This window comes from Penicillium canescens (assembly GCF_028828765.1).
Source record: "Penicillium canescens strain IBT 15451 chromosome Unknown utg000010l_segment0_segment0, whole genome shotgun sequence".
Taxonomy (NCBI): Eukaryota; Fungi; Ascomycota; class Eurotiomycetes; order Eurotiales; family Aspergillaceae; genus Penicillium; species Penicillium canescens.
Genome location: NW_026703972.1, coordinates 3709126 through 3725037, shown reverse-complemented (window position 1 = coordinate 3725037; position 15912 = coordinate 3709126). Strand labels below are relative to the sequence as shown.

Sequence of the window (15912 nt, the reverse complement as noted above, 5' to 3'; positions counted from 1 at the left end):
TTCCCGCAGCCAATAATACGGTGTTACGCCTCAAGGAAGGTACCTCAGCTAGCCAAATTTAGTTTAGCGCATTGTAAGTGGGGCGCTGTGTTGAACAAAAAGGGCGGGGCCCCATATCATAGATACGGTCAAACAGCGGTATGAGGTGCAGGAGTATTCAGGTGCTCCAACAGTGATGTACGTTAGCGAGAAATAGGGGTAATGGAAATACAGTGTCATTGACATCTCCAATTGGCCGGATACAGGACAAATCGCGACATCAGTCAGCGTGAATCCTTCCTCAAAAGAGTATAGTTCAGGGGAAATCTTTCCATTTAAATAGTGTCTCTTTCTCAATGAGAAAGAGACCAGACTTAAAACACCTCTCTGGAATAGACTACTTGCAGGCTTCAATCTTCTTCTATTAGGAGACATCGTAAATCTTAACAAATACTTTTCCTAAATTCGTCCCCTAACAGCGAAACCGCCATCAATTGCACCTCACACAAAACAGCATATATCTACCTACGCACCCAAACCTTCCTCTAGAAGTCAGGCAGCAAGCTGGTGTGGTGACTGCGGTGGCCGTGATGAATGTGATGACCAAGATTCCCATGATGGGCTTTAGGAGCTCCAGCACAGGCAGAGAATGCAGCCTCATCGGATAATTTGTCTGCGGGAATGCCAGTGGGAATGGCAGAGGGAATGGCGGAGTGGACGGCATCTTTAAAGCCAGTATCGGCGCTGCCAGAGGCGGCGGGGACAACAGGAGCAGCGGAAGCGGCAGCAGAAACGACAGCAGAGGCGTTTGAAGCTTCGGACGAGGCAACTGACGAGACTTTGGGTGAAGCATCTGAAGAGGCATGAGATGAATCACCGGAGGCGGCAGGAACAGCAGCAGATGGGGCAGCAGGAGCCGCAGTAGAAGCGACCTCGATAGAGGCGCTAGCTGAGTCGTCAGAGGATGTGCCAGAAGCGATGTTGGAAGAGGCGTCAACGGAGGCAGTAGCAGTAGTGGCAGCAGAAGAAGTATCAACCACCCCAAGACTCAAACAAGCAAGACTAATCTTATTAGTACCCGACGAAGAAGAGTCATCAACAGCCTGCGACAAATCCCAAGTCATACTAACATAAGGCCAGCAAACGCGGCCATCAGACATAGTCACCATATCACCAGCAACATAAACATCCTCACTAGAAATGGCCTCACCAACCTTCGCACCAGTCGAATCAACCTGCTGGAAGAAAGTACCGGCAAAAGTACCCCGGCATCCCATAGCAATGAAATCACAAGTAGGATTCGAGATCTCCTCCCAAGAAACAAGAGCATTGGCACTACCAAAGGTAGCAACATGCGCATTCGAGCAATCATTCGATCCACTCGTCACCCAATTAACCTGGCTATCACCATCCTCAGTACCAACAACAGAGGTAGCCTGGTCGCCAACCTTAGTATACTTATCCGAGAACAACGAAATAGCAACATTGCGCCCATTCGTCCGGTTCTGCACATTCGTATATCCACTCCCCATCCACGCATTCTCAGTAACATCCATCGCGCCACGCGACACCCAAGCAAAGATATACTTCGTAGTCTCAGCAAAACGCGCAAGCGCACTGTAACTACCAGACATACCACCCATAGCCTCACCACCGGCACCATTGGTGGTATTCTCGTTCGAGATCTTGACGCCGTCGGTGCTCATACCCTGAGTCTTGGTATTGAGCCAGATAGCACCCTGGTCTTCGGCGCAGATACTAGCGAAGGGCGCTGCGTCCGCGGCCTCGAAAGCAAGACCCGTGTTGTGGCTGCAGCCCCAGGAGCTGGAGGCGCCGGCGATGGTTACCAGGGTTCCGTTTGTTGAGACGTATTCGATGCTGTCGCCGAAGTGGCCTGAGGCGTCGCGTGAGTAGTCGGTTACCACGAAGTAGGCGCCGTAAAGGCCTGCTGTTTCGGAGTAGACCAGGTCGCCGTTTAGGTCCGGGGACGCCGAAAGTCCATCTGAGGTGTGCACATCTGGTCCACCCAGCCAGGTCTTGAAGGTCTGCTTGCCGCTGGTGTAGCGGTACAGGACTGGGACTGGGGTGTCGCTTGGTGGGGCGTTGGTTGTTCCTGAGGGCATGATCTCGTTGGTTAGGAGGGCAAAGCCATCGTTGTGGGCGATGAGGCCGCCGGCTGGGTTGGTGTTAGTTGATGGATTTGTTCGGGTGCGAGAGAGCTAGGGCTAGCATACCTTCCTTTCCGCCGCTAACGGTGACGGTGGTTCCGGTGGCTTTGAAGGTGCCAGGGTCCAATTGCTGGACGTGTACATCTGTCGCACTAGAATCGAGGTACGCGATGTATGCGGATTTTCCATCTGGCGAGACGGCGAATGGGGTACGTCGGTGATGAGGGTATCCAGTCCAGTACGATGCCTTAACGGGGTTGAAAGAATAGTCAAGCGCCAGCACGTCGACGTTAGTTTTGAGGTTAGACTTGAGGAGCGAAGCTGAGGCGCCCAGCGCCGAAAGCAGAGAAAGAACGAAAGTCCCACGCATGTTGGGGTGATAGTCGGTGGCGCTGCCTGTCGATTTTCCTGGATGTTGATGGATCTGCACAGGCTTAATATCGTGTCCAAACGAGTCACGGCTATTGAGATCCGGAGCTGTAATTTACCGCATTTTGCATTGTGTTTTGGGTTATCTCACTCTTCCGTGTTTCACCCTCCCGTGCTCCTCTGGATCGGTACGATATTTTAAAGGGCAAATGCGCCTCCAATCGAATATACTAACTGAAGACTAACGACCGCTAGATATAACCAAAGCCGAAGAAAGTAACGTGGGTCTGTGTAGGTGTTGTCCAAAATTGCAGAATAGGTATAAATTCAACGGTTCCACCTATATATCTCCTGACCATCTGATTCTTTCTACAAAAAAAAACCTCTCAAAGATTCATATATTCTGGTAACCCTAAAAGTCCAAGATATCCACAATGAGATTCACTCCTTCGGTTGCATTCTTGTCTGTTTTCTCGGCCGCCTTTGGCTATTGGGTATACCACCCTAACCCATTTTCATTCTCTATACACTCATAGAAATACCCGCCATCATGTTTCGGCTTGTGGGTCATGCCTAGACCTTTGCAAGTCTTTCAAATTTCTTCTCTGGGCCACAAATAGAGCCTCCTTAATCTACTGTCCCGTGGGTCGTCGCTGGAACCTGCATCACAGAACCGTACCTGCGTCAGTCTAAATTCACGCGTAGCCCAGCAAGTACTCGCCCCCGATTTCTGATGTGTGCCTAACATCATCCGTGTCGGCCTACTCAATCTTTATACCTGTGCTCAGGCTGCCTATAAGTTTCTGTTTTATTTTGAGAATTTGATTTCTTGTCGTCTAGGACAAGTTAATGGCCTCATGCTTGTTGCTCCATCCTTGAGGTGTATCACGACGTTGAAAATCGACAAACGTAGTCATCGGTAGGCAACGCGTCCAGTATGTCTTCTCTTGTGCGTGCATGCACTTCCTCGAGGCTCTGATGACATCACAGATACGGTGTATAGTATTTGTCACCAGTTTCACCATGACAGTAAATATTAGCTAACAAATAGTGAGCCAGGGAAACTCACAGGCAATGAGCACTCTGTTGCTATAGCGTACTTGGCAGGGAATTGCTGTGTCCGCAAGGTCACTCGCAACGTGCAGGCACCTCTTCGCGGCGCTAGGGACTAGGATTCGAGTACAGCGAGAGTATTTGAAGAAACCAAGACTTGCGCAACATCTTATCCACCAATTACGTAATCGGATGGATCATCATTGGGAATTGATAGGGACACTCCCACTTTTGTTCCAGACACTCCTAATTAACGTATTTCACTACCAAGTGGATCACACCACCGAGTGGATCAGCGACGCGAAAACGCGTCATTTTATTAGACCTTCCTTCTTCAACCACCCACTATGCCACCAATTCGTACTCAATCCTCTCGAAATTTAGTAGAGCAGGAGGGTAGGATCTTATTAGCTATCTAGGCTATTAAAAAGCGAGAAATCACCTCTATACGCGAAGCATCACGTTATTTTGAAGTACCATTCTCTGCTTTACGGAACCGCCTTAACGGCCTCATAAATCGCTCCGAAACTCGCGCTAATAGCTATAAATTGACCGAACTTGAAGAAGAATCGCTTCTAAAATGGATACTCTCCATGGATTCTCGTGGATCAGCCCCTCGGCCGTCTACTGTACGAGAAATAGCTAATATTTTACTCGCGTCGCGTGGATCTACCCCGGTTACTTCGGTCGGCGAAAATTGGGTTAAAAATTCGTGAAAAGGCATCTAATCCTATTATCTCGGTTCTTAAAACGGTATAATTTCGATCGTGCGCAATGCGAAGACCCGAAGGCTATTAGCGATTGGTTTTCTCTCGTCTAAAACACAGTCCTTTCCTATGGTATCGATCCCGATGATATCTATAACTTCGACGAGACTGGTTTTGCAATGGGCTTAATTGCGACAGCGAAGGTTATTACGAGAAGGGAATACTATGGTCGCCGAGCACCTTTACAGCCCGGAAATCGCGCGTGGGTGACTACAATTGAATGTATAAATGCTTCGGGGTAGGCGCTTCCTCCGTGCGTGATCTTTAAGGGTAAAGTCTATATCGAATCTTGGTTCGATGGCCTCCCGGAGGATTAGCGCTTCGAGGTTAGTCCGAATAGATAGACTTCCGATAAAATTGGCCTTCGGTGGCTCGAAAAGCTCTTTATTCCGTCTACTTCTTCGCGTACGAAGGGGAAGTATAGACTTTTGATACTCGACGGCCACGGAAGTCATTTAACCGCGGAGTTCGATCGAATTTGCGAAAAGAACGATATTATCGCAATTTATATGCCTCCGCACTCGTCTCACCTTTTACAGCCTCTCGATATTGGCTGTTTTGCGGTGTTAAAGCGCGCGTATAGTCGGCTTATTGAGTCAAAAATGCGGGCTAGAATCAACCACATTGATAAGCTAGACTTCCTCGAAGCCTACCCGTCCGCGCGAATTGAGGCATTTAAATCGGAGGAGACTATTAAGAATAGCTTCGCCGCTACCGGTTTAATGCCTTATAATCCCGATCGAGTGATCTCGAAGCTCGATATTCGCCTTCGAACCCCGACACCCCCCTCGAGCCGAGGAAGCGAGTGGGAGCCAAAAACGCCGTCGAACTACGTCCAATTACAAAAACAAGCTTCGTCAATTAAGGCTTTGCTAAAACAGCGCTCAAAAAGCCCACCGAGCCCGCTTAATTCCGCGATTGATCAGGTTTTAAAGGCCTGCCAAATTACGATGCAATCGGCAGCTTTGCTCGAGAAAGAAGTAAGCGAATTACGCGCTACAAACGAGACGAAGAAGCGAAAAAGGACTCGATCTAAAAGTCAAATAGCTTCCGAAGAAGGCCTCTCTGTTTTAGAGGCCTCTATATTAGCAATGCAGCCGGAGCAAGCAATTATAGCACCAATACCCCGCTAGGCTGGACCGGTTCCGGCACCTTTACAGCCACGTACGAGGGCCTTACCGAAGTGTGGTGCATGTGGAATCGAGGGTAATAAGAGAAATGCGTGTCCAAATAGACCTCGTTTTTAATTTATTGAATTTAATGGCGTTTTGGTTGAGATAAATGCATTTAAATCTACTAGGTTGTGGGAGCTGATCCACTCGGTGGTGTGATCCACTCGGTAGTGAAATACGTTAAGTTATGTAATATCCATGATTAGGTAATTGAAAACGTCATGTGATTGTATTGGTATTCATTCTCCGTATTATTTACATGACCTTCGTGTATGCCCAACTTTACCACATGCAGTGCATTTAAAGGGTGCCCTCTTCCGTTTATTCATAGTCTCGCTGTCGTCTTTCTGCTCCAATTGATCCCACTTCCGCTTTTTAGGCTTTGGAAAAGGAATCAAAGGCTCTAAGAGAGGAAGGTATTCTGATTCCATTTCAGAAAGCCCAGCTCGCCAGAATGGGTGGATATCTGTCAATGGGATAGCTTTATTGCTCTCCAATAAACTAGTAATCCGATGGGCACAAGGAAGACCCATTGTCCTTGTGAACGTATTAGTACAAGGGGGTAAAGGAGCAAGATTTGTAGCTCTTCTAGCCTTTGTAACTTGCTCGCCAATCAGTCGTATCGAATAGCGGGAGGTCCTGATCACAATATTAGTATAAAGTTGATGTAAGGTTACTACTGGCCTCTCAATCTGATCTCGTCTAAAATCATATTCAAGCGTAGCATTCTGGGTTTGTAAAGCCTGTGAAATCCTTTCAAATACGATCAACATATCCCCTGTCGAAGCACCGATGTGCTTTTTTAAAAAGGCATGTGAGCCTTCAACTCGAGAGGTCGCAGAATTACCGAGGTGTAGGCATTGTTGTGTCCATGCAACTATAAATTTTTCTTTATGAATTAGCCATGTCTCCTTAATATATCGAAGAGAAGGGGAGGTCTGATATCGCTTCTCGAACTCTGATAGCCTCGAATTGTAGTCGTTCTCTGTAGTAGAATAAATTAGCTGATTCCATGATTTTTGAAATGTTTGATATTCGGCGTTCGTCGTAAAATGCTGCTTCGTATTAGACGTTACGTTCTTGTTAATATGCCAGATGCAAAGAAGATGGGGATAATCTGGACAGACGACCTTGACAGCACCTAATAATGCAAGGTCTCTCTTCCTGTTCATTCTGCATAAAGCAAAATGCAACACTAAAGGTTGAATTTGATGGCGAGACACCAATAATATGCAATAGAGGCATACGATATCGGTTTGTCTTATAGGTGCAGTCTAGGACGAATACCCTGTTGTATAGGTTAGCATACTTGATTGACTCTGGGTGTGCAAACATAAAAAAGAGGACATGTCCTTCGCTATCCTGCTTAATAGCATATTTCCAGTGATTTTCCTTCAAAGTCTTCAGCAGAAACTCAAGGGGAGTACTATTACCGAGCTTTTGCCTTCGTAAAGCACTTCGCGCATTGTAGATGTCTCGAGGGGTAACTAAAGCATTAGGATGCTCTCGTTTGATTAGAGCTAGGATGCCACGAGGGTTAGATCCAATTTCCGATAGATGTAGGACCTTTTGAATCTGCTCCTCTGTGAGCCGACGGGCAGCTGAATGTCCGATCATATTATCATCAGCTGTGTGATTATGATTCCGGTTTTGGACCTGTAACTCCCACTTATCATCAAAAAGCATTTTCCCGTATAGCTTAAATGGACAGCCAATCCGCCGTGTAGTTGTCGTTCTTCGTTTCGCTCCATCAGGAGCATTCACTCAGTCACGATACGTGCCACCACGGTCACAACCAAGATAGATGTACTTATCTGTGATTGATCGTATAGTAGTGACAGCGTAACCTTGCGAGAGAGCATGCTGACGGACAGAGGCAATTAATAAATCTCTGCTATCAAAAATTTGCTCAGTAGGGGGCTCCATTTCTGAAAAATCCGAGAGGCAGAGATTTGAGGAGCTAAGAAAAGAGGGAGGCGAGAGCTGGGGATTTATACTATACTATGGTATGACATTTAGAATGATGTTGCTGTGGTAATTCCAATACAATCACATGACGTTTTCAATTACCTAATCATGGATATTACATAATTAGGAGTGTCCGGAACAAAAGTGGGAGTGTCCCTATCAATTCCCATCATCATTGGATAGATAGGGTAAGCCCTAGAAAGATACTGTATTCACAAATTCAATAGCCATTGGGACGAGACACAGTGTCGCTCTTGCCGTCAAGCCTCTAACACAATACAAAAATGGCAAAGATTGGTTTCTGGCATCCGCCGCGTTGCTGCCCACCGTCTTTCACAGAATCGTGAATTTCTCCTCCGAATGAACTGCGTCGCGATTAAATTCTCTCCCTGTATCCGTGGATTTTCGAGCGTGCAGAAGCTTCGCCGTTTCTTGAAGTTCCTCGGGGATAGACTCCCAAAGTCAGAGAGCCGCCGAGCGCAGCCAAGACGAAACTTCAAACACCAAGCTTCTTTGCCAATACTGCGCCTCGAAGATCTAAAAGACCGATTTCTCTTGCTACCGAAACACACCCAGGGAGTTTTCCGCCGGATTGAGGCAATGTACAATTTGGAAATGGAATGGTTCATGCAAGCTGAATTCAGATGACATCCACCCACCGGTTTTTATCTCTTGATGTTGAAATACGCATTTTTTTGACATGTATCTCGTAATAAACAGAAGTGAAATTATCCAAAACAGTAAATGGCAGAGAATACTGCGCTTGAATGTGGACCGGCGATTGGAATCCCAGCATCGATCCAAGGGACAGCATATCAGGAGGTTCAAACTTTTGGCCCAGAGGAGAAATCACAATGATCTCTTAGTATCCCGCATAGACCGCTTGATGCCAGCACCACTTCCGTGCCGGTCTAAAAGTACATGATCGTCATCCTGGAGGTGAGACTATGTGCATCGTGTCTGTGCCGCCAGGAAGCTGAGATACCGGCGAACAGAGCGTCCAATTTAGCAGGATTACATCGGCAGGAGCACTAAATTGCGATGAAGGAACAGTGGCCAACTATCTTGAAGAACTATTCCTGGTACATATTACTAGAATAAAGGCTGTGATCAGCAATGAAGCCTCAACATGAGAAATATAAGCGTGGTTGTATATCATTCCATGTATTCCGTATAGAAAGGAGCAACCGCTCTTCTTTGGAATGAGAACAATAATGAGGAAGTCCCAAAGTCAAAGGATCCGAGAATGACGGTGGTGCCCTTGGAACAGGCCCGCCTATACATCATCACCCTTGTCATACTAACCAGGAGCATGTCATCAGAATCCTACGCAGCCCGCGAAATACTGCGGACAGTGTGTAAGAATTCACAATACTATGAGTGTTCCCGTAGGGATATAGAACATAGTAACAAGGGGGCTCTGGAAAAATGAAAATATCTGACATTCTTGTTGGCTCAAGGTAATACGTCTTCTTGGATTTGGTTGGATCGATGGTCGAAAGCGGAGCGTGTTAGAATAAAGCGAACGCGTTGTTCACCTACAGTCTGGCATATGACTCACTTTTGTCCAATAGTTAAGAAAAATCCCTAGCGGCAGTCTACCAGACTGCAGCTGGCCCGTGGAATAGAGTCACAATAGTCCAAAAAGTGAACACAAGCAACAATGTTTGAAAAGAAAAAAATAAACAAAGTACATGAATGGCTGTCCTTATATATCCTTCCCTTCCTTCACCTTGGTATATCCCCGAGGGGCAGATACTGAAGCCACTGTATACTTCCAGATATACACCCGTAGAGTAGATCCGGAGTCACGATCACGCGATGTATACCAGCCGTTTGGGCGTCATGTGGAGCATTATAGTACTTTTTCGAACTTCTCAACAACACGCAGAGCAGCATACCATGGTAGGGTTGTGCATCTATGCGCGTGAACTCCGATCGTCCGTGTCTTCAATAGCAGGGGAAGGTATGGTCTCCTAAGTAGCGTCGCAGCAGTGAGGCATCACCTCTCGTGAATTATCAGCGATCACCTTCGTGATAACATTGTGCCTATCTGCAATGGAGCGTCAGTTACGTTTAGCTAAAACAGGCACAGGTGTGTTTCTTGAGTCTCACAGGATGAAGGGTCGAAGCAATTTAGCCGCGCGTTATCCGCAGTCAGCTTATCCCCATCACAGCTGGTGAGCGTGATAATGTGCAACCACGGGGAAATGAGGAGTGATTGCATCTATATCATGTCGTAATGCTAGTTCTGTAATATCAATGTACGAGCGCAGTCGGTTTATCACTCTGGACGGGCGTTCTGAAAGTTCCTTATATGTCCAGCCATATGCTATGAAACCCCAAAGAATCAATGCTGTGGCCACCTTATCTAGTGAGCAAGCTTTCTCCAGAATTCCAGGCTGATGCAACCTGAGGTACTCCAGTAGAAGAGAGACATCTCCCTTACTTAGTTTCCTTTCCCACCTGTTTCCATCTAGTCAGTTGCAACGTATGGAAGGCATAGTAACACACTTACACTGTGTTTACCTGGCTACCAAGCATGAGCAATAGCCCAGGTCCAGCATCCATCAGAATTTGCATGTATCGTTGGCCAGCCTTACGATCGGCTTTCACAGCGTCTATGGAGGCTGATATGCTCGCTGCCTGCAAAGACAGAGCTGCAGACTTTCTGCCACGGCCACGGGATAAGCGTAGAAAGTCAGAAGTAGCCAACTGTTCAAGATCATGTTCCAAGAATATGTGACAGAGTCGACTGGCACAATCATAATCGTCGCGGCCACGCTTCACCCGAAGAAAACCATGGAACAGTCGCTGAAGGCGAGCGACTGGACCTGTACCGCTGCCGGAGAAAATCCTTTCCCCTGTGGACCAAAGGTTCGCGTACCTTGCTCCATCAAGTTCCATGGCACTGATTAAACCCTGGAGCGCTCGGGCTAGATAGGTTGTCCTTGAATTTCGAGATCCCAATCTGGCCCTGAAGAAAGCCGCCGCATTCGTATGTTTCTCCAGAGGAGCATAGGCCGCATCAGTAAAGCCAGTTTCAATCACCCCGTCTGGCCGAGAGGAAACGGATGAAGGCAATTTAGAAGCAACCATGGACAAGCTGGTTGTGTCTAATCCCTCTGGAGTGGAAGGGAAACAAGTGCATTGTTCCGGACCAACTACAACAGGGCTTGATGCAGCTTCAGCTATGAAGGGGGTGATATCAAGCGAAGAACTTTGTTGACAAGGTTCTATAGACATTTCTCCTTCCACGGCCATGGTAGCTGCCCCTTCCTCGTATGATGGCGAGCTGAAGAGGATCTGTCGTTCGATTTCTGTGCATCGGAACACAAAGCCGCGAAAGCACCCAAGTAGACCCTTATAACGCCGCTCAGATATAGGAAATAACACGATGAGGGTGCCATACTCACCGGTGAGTTCGCAATAACAGATGGAGAAAGCGTTCTGAGTATCCGGGCTATAAGTTGCTCGTTGGTTTCATAATCCATCAGAATCGGGAACCTGCTAGGCCGTACAAAACAAATTCAGGGGGCAAAAAGGCCGGGAGAGATAGTCAGAGCCGCAACGTCGGCCTTTTTTTGGACTGAATTATTCGCAAAATTTTCAGAGACAATGAATTAAGTGAGAGCGGGATAATACTTGGTCAATTTAACTGGGAGCAATGCGGTATTTATTTAACCCCCTATTCCAGATCAATGTGAAATTTATATAAATGCACACGTGAATTTACAGCTTTAGCTAGAGCTGACAGGCTGCTTTAGTTAGATTAAAATGCTGGTATTTAAACTTCCCGCCACATTCGGTGGGATCAAGCCATGTGGAGCTCTAACATAGAGTTTCCAGTACTGTGCCCTGCTGTCTGCGGAAAATGCGGAATTTATGAGTAGAACTGACCAGCTGGTCAAGCTAACGTGCATAAGACGTTAGTAAAATAAGTTATTGCCCCACAAAGGCTACGCTAACTGCGTTATTTCGGTGAAATATAGAGTTTGGTTCGTAAGACCCCGTTAAGGACGCTGAGGAAATTATTCGAGATTCATAAATGAAACGCAGCCGAGACTTCCCGGCTACTGCGCAGCGCCGTTACTACCGAGTCAGTATCTGTAAATGGAATGGCTCAGAATTCTCAGTGCACTGGCAGATTCCACCCAATCTTTCCAACTGGCGTCTAACCACGCAGACTTGCTCTGGATGCCTGAACAAGCGGCTTCAATTTTTCGATGCTCCCGCTTGCTTAGTAGCGATATTGCCTATCGAGAAGCAGTGCGGCACAGTATTTTGCAGAAAGGTTCTTTAACATCAGAATACCTGGTCACAATATTATATTCACTACACCAAGCCACCAACACGACGCTGTAGAAGGCAACCATGGTTTCGGTTCAGGATATGATCATTCAGCAGAATTTCCAGCCCCTCATATTAGGGCCACTCTCCACATATTTTTCAGTCTTACTAAGAAGGCGTCGTTCCCCTTTCCTCGGTTTTCCCTCCAAGCGAGTGGTTTTATGGACAAGTATATCATTTCGTACTGGGGAGTAGCAGCGAGAGGAAGGGGTTATGATTTTCCCTGTAAAGAATGAAGCGAGAGGAAACAGAAAAGTAAACCTCGCGAAAACCCGCCCAAAACCCAACCCAAGACTAAATGGGTACCCCACCTGTGTAACCACAAAAGAAAAAATTTGACATGTCATTTTACATAAAATTGTGCTGTATTTTTAAATTATATAATGGTAAAGCCAATGTTCGATTGTCCTAGCCTATGGCAAGGAGTATTCAGGACAAATATTATTGACAAATGAAAATGAAACCGGCTCATAATAAAGATAAATAAATATAGCTCGTAGTCTTGCAGTTGACCTGAAGACATTGTGGCCCTACCAGAAGATCTATTCTCACTACTATTACCCAGATGCGTGATTTGGGTGGAAGCAGATCTGCTTCGCATCTTCGTTCAGTTGTGCAGTGACAGCCAGTCTGTTTCCGCTGTCTCTGCTAGCATATCTTCTGCTTGGTTTATGGTTTCGAATTCAATAATACTCTCGACGTCTTCTCTCTCTTCCACCTCTTCATCACCCTGATTGGCGCGGCGTCCTCTCAACTTTACTTTCAGCGCTTCACCCTCTCCAAGTGCCTCTTGGCTCTCGCCTCCATCGGCTTTTCCACGCGACTTAACTGCTGCCACTATAATTGAATTTCTCTGAGCGCATATACGTTGCAAAGTCGTGAATAGTCGCTCCATCAAGAGACACTCGAGAATAATAGAAGGTGTCTCATGCACTGCTGAAAAATCCCTTTTTACACCCGGTGCCAGATGATGCTAATAGTCTGGCCGGTAGTCACTTACCCTCCTTGGGATTCTGCCTGACGAGATCAAACATTTTCGGAAGGGCTAGACAAACCGTCATACCGAGTTCTTCATCAAGCACAAACCCGGCCGAGCGGCGCTCCACCTAGCAGTCTTCGCAGGCCGAATAGGGTTCGTGCATCTGCTACTTTCTAGACGCAGCGACCCTGATCTACAGGATGATTCGGGCCACTCGCCATGGGACTGTGCACGTCGCTTCAATAGACCCGTGATGGAAATGATTTTTTCAAAACGATCCGATGGCTAAGGTATTCCTTAGTACTCAATCATCGCAGGATGCGGAGCTACCTCTTCACCAAGCGGTATCATATGGGTCGGTAGATGCTGTCGAACGGCTTCTCGGACAAAAGGGCCTGAACTTGGACGCCCACGACCCGAATGGTGATACGCCGCTCCATCTCGCCGTTCAAAACAAACGCTTGGAAATGGTCAATATGCTCCTGAGTTACCCTCGTGCCAATGTGGACTGCAAAGACAAAGAAGGCAATACGCCTCTTTGGCTGTCAACGTACTTGTCATACGATGAGATAACCGAAAGGCTACTGGCCGAGATCGGCATCGATGTTAACTTCGTCGGAGGCTACGGGAGGCGCGAGGGGCCGTCTACATCGCTTCATCACGCGGCAGCCAGATTGGACACTGCAGTTTTACGGCAGCTGCTTGCGGTGCCAGGAATAGATCTCAATCACTGTGTTGCAGGCCACTCTCCAATGTCTGCTGCCGCATTGCACGGAAGTGTGGACACGGTTGCTTGTCTACTGAGTATGGCGGGCGTGGAGATTAATGGAATAGATTTAATAGATCCGCCTATTTGTCGAGCGGTTGCACATGGCCATCTCGACGTGGTAAGACTCTTAGTGCAACAAGACGCACGTCTGAACATCAATGAAAGCACGATCGCAACTCACGACACTGCTCTCTGCATGGCTGCCCGTGGCGGTGACTTGGAGATCGCCCAGGCACTGCTACGCCATGATCGAATTGATGTAAGCGTCAGAAATCGATATTCTGAGGATCCATTGATGTTGGGAGTCAAGGGTGGACATTTCCCGATTGTTGATGCACTTGTGGTCAATCCCAGACTGAAATACTTCAGCCTGAAGAGATCGCTGGATCTAGCAAGGAACGATTGCATCCAGAGGGCCATTCGAAGCAGAATGGAAGACGTCAATACTCCACAAAGATTGTTGAAGCGGTCTCCAAGGGGAAGGTTGGGTGGTCTGTTAGGGCTGGCGACGTCTACCCCAAGTAGCTCTTTCGATGCAATGCGAGACGGCCGATTCATTCGACGCTTCCTCCGCTAGCTATACTGCCCACATTGTCACTGGATCCGTATTTTTGTCTATAATATATTGAATTAATAGAACTTAGAACAGGCCGGACTATCCGCTGACACACTCCGCAAAGGCTATCATATGCCTTCTTAATGTGAACAACTAAAAAGACATAAGCTGGCATGCACTAATCCTCTTCATTGTGAAATTGTTGGTTATTTTCCACGTTGTAAAAGACATAAGACAAATATGAACATGCAATGCTTCACTCTTCTCTTGCGTTGTCCAAGAAACCCTGGTAGACTGAGTCTGGAAGGGTGGTTCCAGTCATCAAGTACGCGAGTCAGTCGAACCCGAGATGATTCCAGTGCCTGCTCGAAAAAGGGCAGCCGAGACAGCTGCTTGTCGTGGCGCAGCTGAAGTCCGTCCCTCTCTTTAGTCAGGTGTCTGCTAGCCTCCTCCAAGATACGATTGCTCTGCTCTAGCTTCTGGCAATCGATGTGTTTGGACACGCACGAATCCAATAGGCGTCGATAGAGTCCGACAAGTCGAGCAGCGGGAAAGGCGAATTTGGGATCGTCGCGTTCGAGGTCTTCTAGCACTTTTAAAATAGGTCGAAAAGGCTCGATCGCCCACGTATGTCTTATTTCTGCTTCCTGTTGCGAGGGGAGAGCTGTAATGGTCAGCAAGAGCATTCGAAGCTGAGTCGTTCCACTTACCATTGGTGCATGATCGGAAGTTTCCTGCGAATTGTCTTTTTCACAAACGATGGGCAATGCACTAGGCTGTTGTTCTCCTTCTGCTTCCTGGTCTGACGTGCTGTTAGGTGCTCTGTTTGAGACCGTTCAATGATGTTGCTGGTGTGAATCTCGTGGTGTTGATGGTTGGTGAATGTGCCTCATATTATTGGCTAACTGGTGATGAACAGTCCAGGGGATATATATTCAATCACAACGCATTTTCCACATTCGTTTGAGAGCCCAGAAATCCCAAACGTAAATCAAGTAAAATCTAGAGGACAGAAAAAGAAAATCGAAAAAAGGATATCTATCTCAACCATGATCACAGTTTCAAAACCCCGTCAACAAGGACGGCCAAGCTTCAACGGGTTGACGGGTTGAGTACCCGTGCACCGCGCGACCACGGCCTGACGCTTTCCGCAGCCTAGCGGGCAGAACCACACACAGCTCAGACAATCAACACTCAAGCAAGGCCAGAAAATTTTCAAGTTCCTTGGATGAAAATGTGAGCGCTCTTGGTGAAATCAAAGAACGAACAGCTTCCATTGCCTCAGTATTAGGACCGTAGATTCAACAGTGAGCCAACGTTTCTTAACCGACTCACTTTGGCTAATTCTCAACATGACCTAGCATTTTTAGTCGGTGGGCATCTAACATGACACCGAAAATTTCGCTGCAAATAGTTGCGGTAGAACGAAGGCATGAATTGCAACAGACCTCACTTAGGATAGCGTCGTGTCCTTGAACGTTTGCTCTATAATAAAGCACGTACGCGACGGGAGCCGAGAAACCTATAAATTCGCCCTCTCCCCCAGCAATTTGTTCTACAACACTGCCACTTGCTGCGCAAAGTCGAGCAGGCCCTCGGTTTGAGGCACCTGATAAGTTCTTCCCTTCAACCCTACTGGAATTTCCACCATACTGACACCTATGGATACGTCGTGGGCCGACAAGCTAGAAAGGGCTTGTGAGAAAGTGATTCCCACCAGATCCAGTATGCCACATATACCAGCCGATCAAAGAAGCAGATTTGGGTTAGCTGGTCAAAGTA

General features: G+C 47.2%; 2 protein-coding genes across 2 annotated transcripts; one reads left to right on the top strand and one right to left on the bottom strand.

Moving 5' to 3' along the window:
* Positions 1-524: 524 nt before the first annotated feature.
* On the bottom strand, positions 525-2517 carry N7446_012588 (uncharacterized protein; the record flags this gene model as incomplete). Its single annotated transcript, XM_058521330.1, has 2 exons — positions 525-2155; positions 2214-2517. 2 exons carry the CDS (start codon positions 2515-2517, stop codon positions 525-527), a joined length of 1935 nt encoding a protein of 644 aa, XP_058366696.1.
* A 7686-nt stretch (positions 2518-10203) lies between these two features.
* Positions 10204-10395, top strand: N7446_012587 (uncharacterized protein; the record flags this gene model as incomplete). The annotated part of the gene is made up of 1 exon (XM_058521329.1): positions 10204-10395. One exon carries the CDS (start codon positions 10204-10206, stop codon positions 10393-10395), a length of 192 nt encoding a protein of 63 aa, XP_058366695.1.
* Between the last annotated feature and the right edge of the window lie 5517 nt (positions 10396-15912).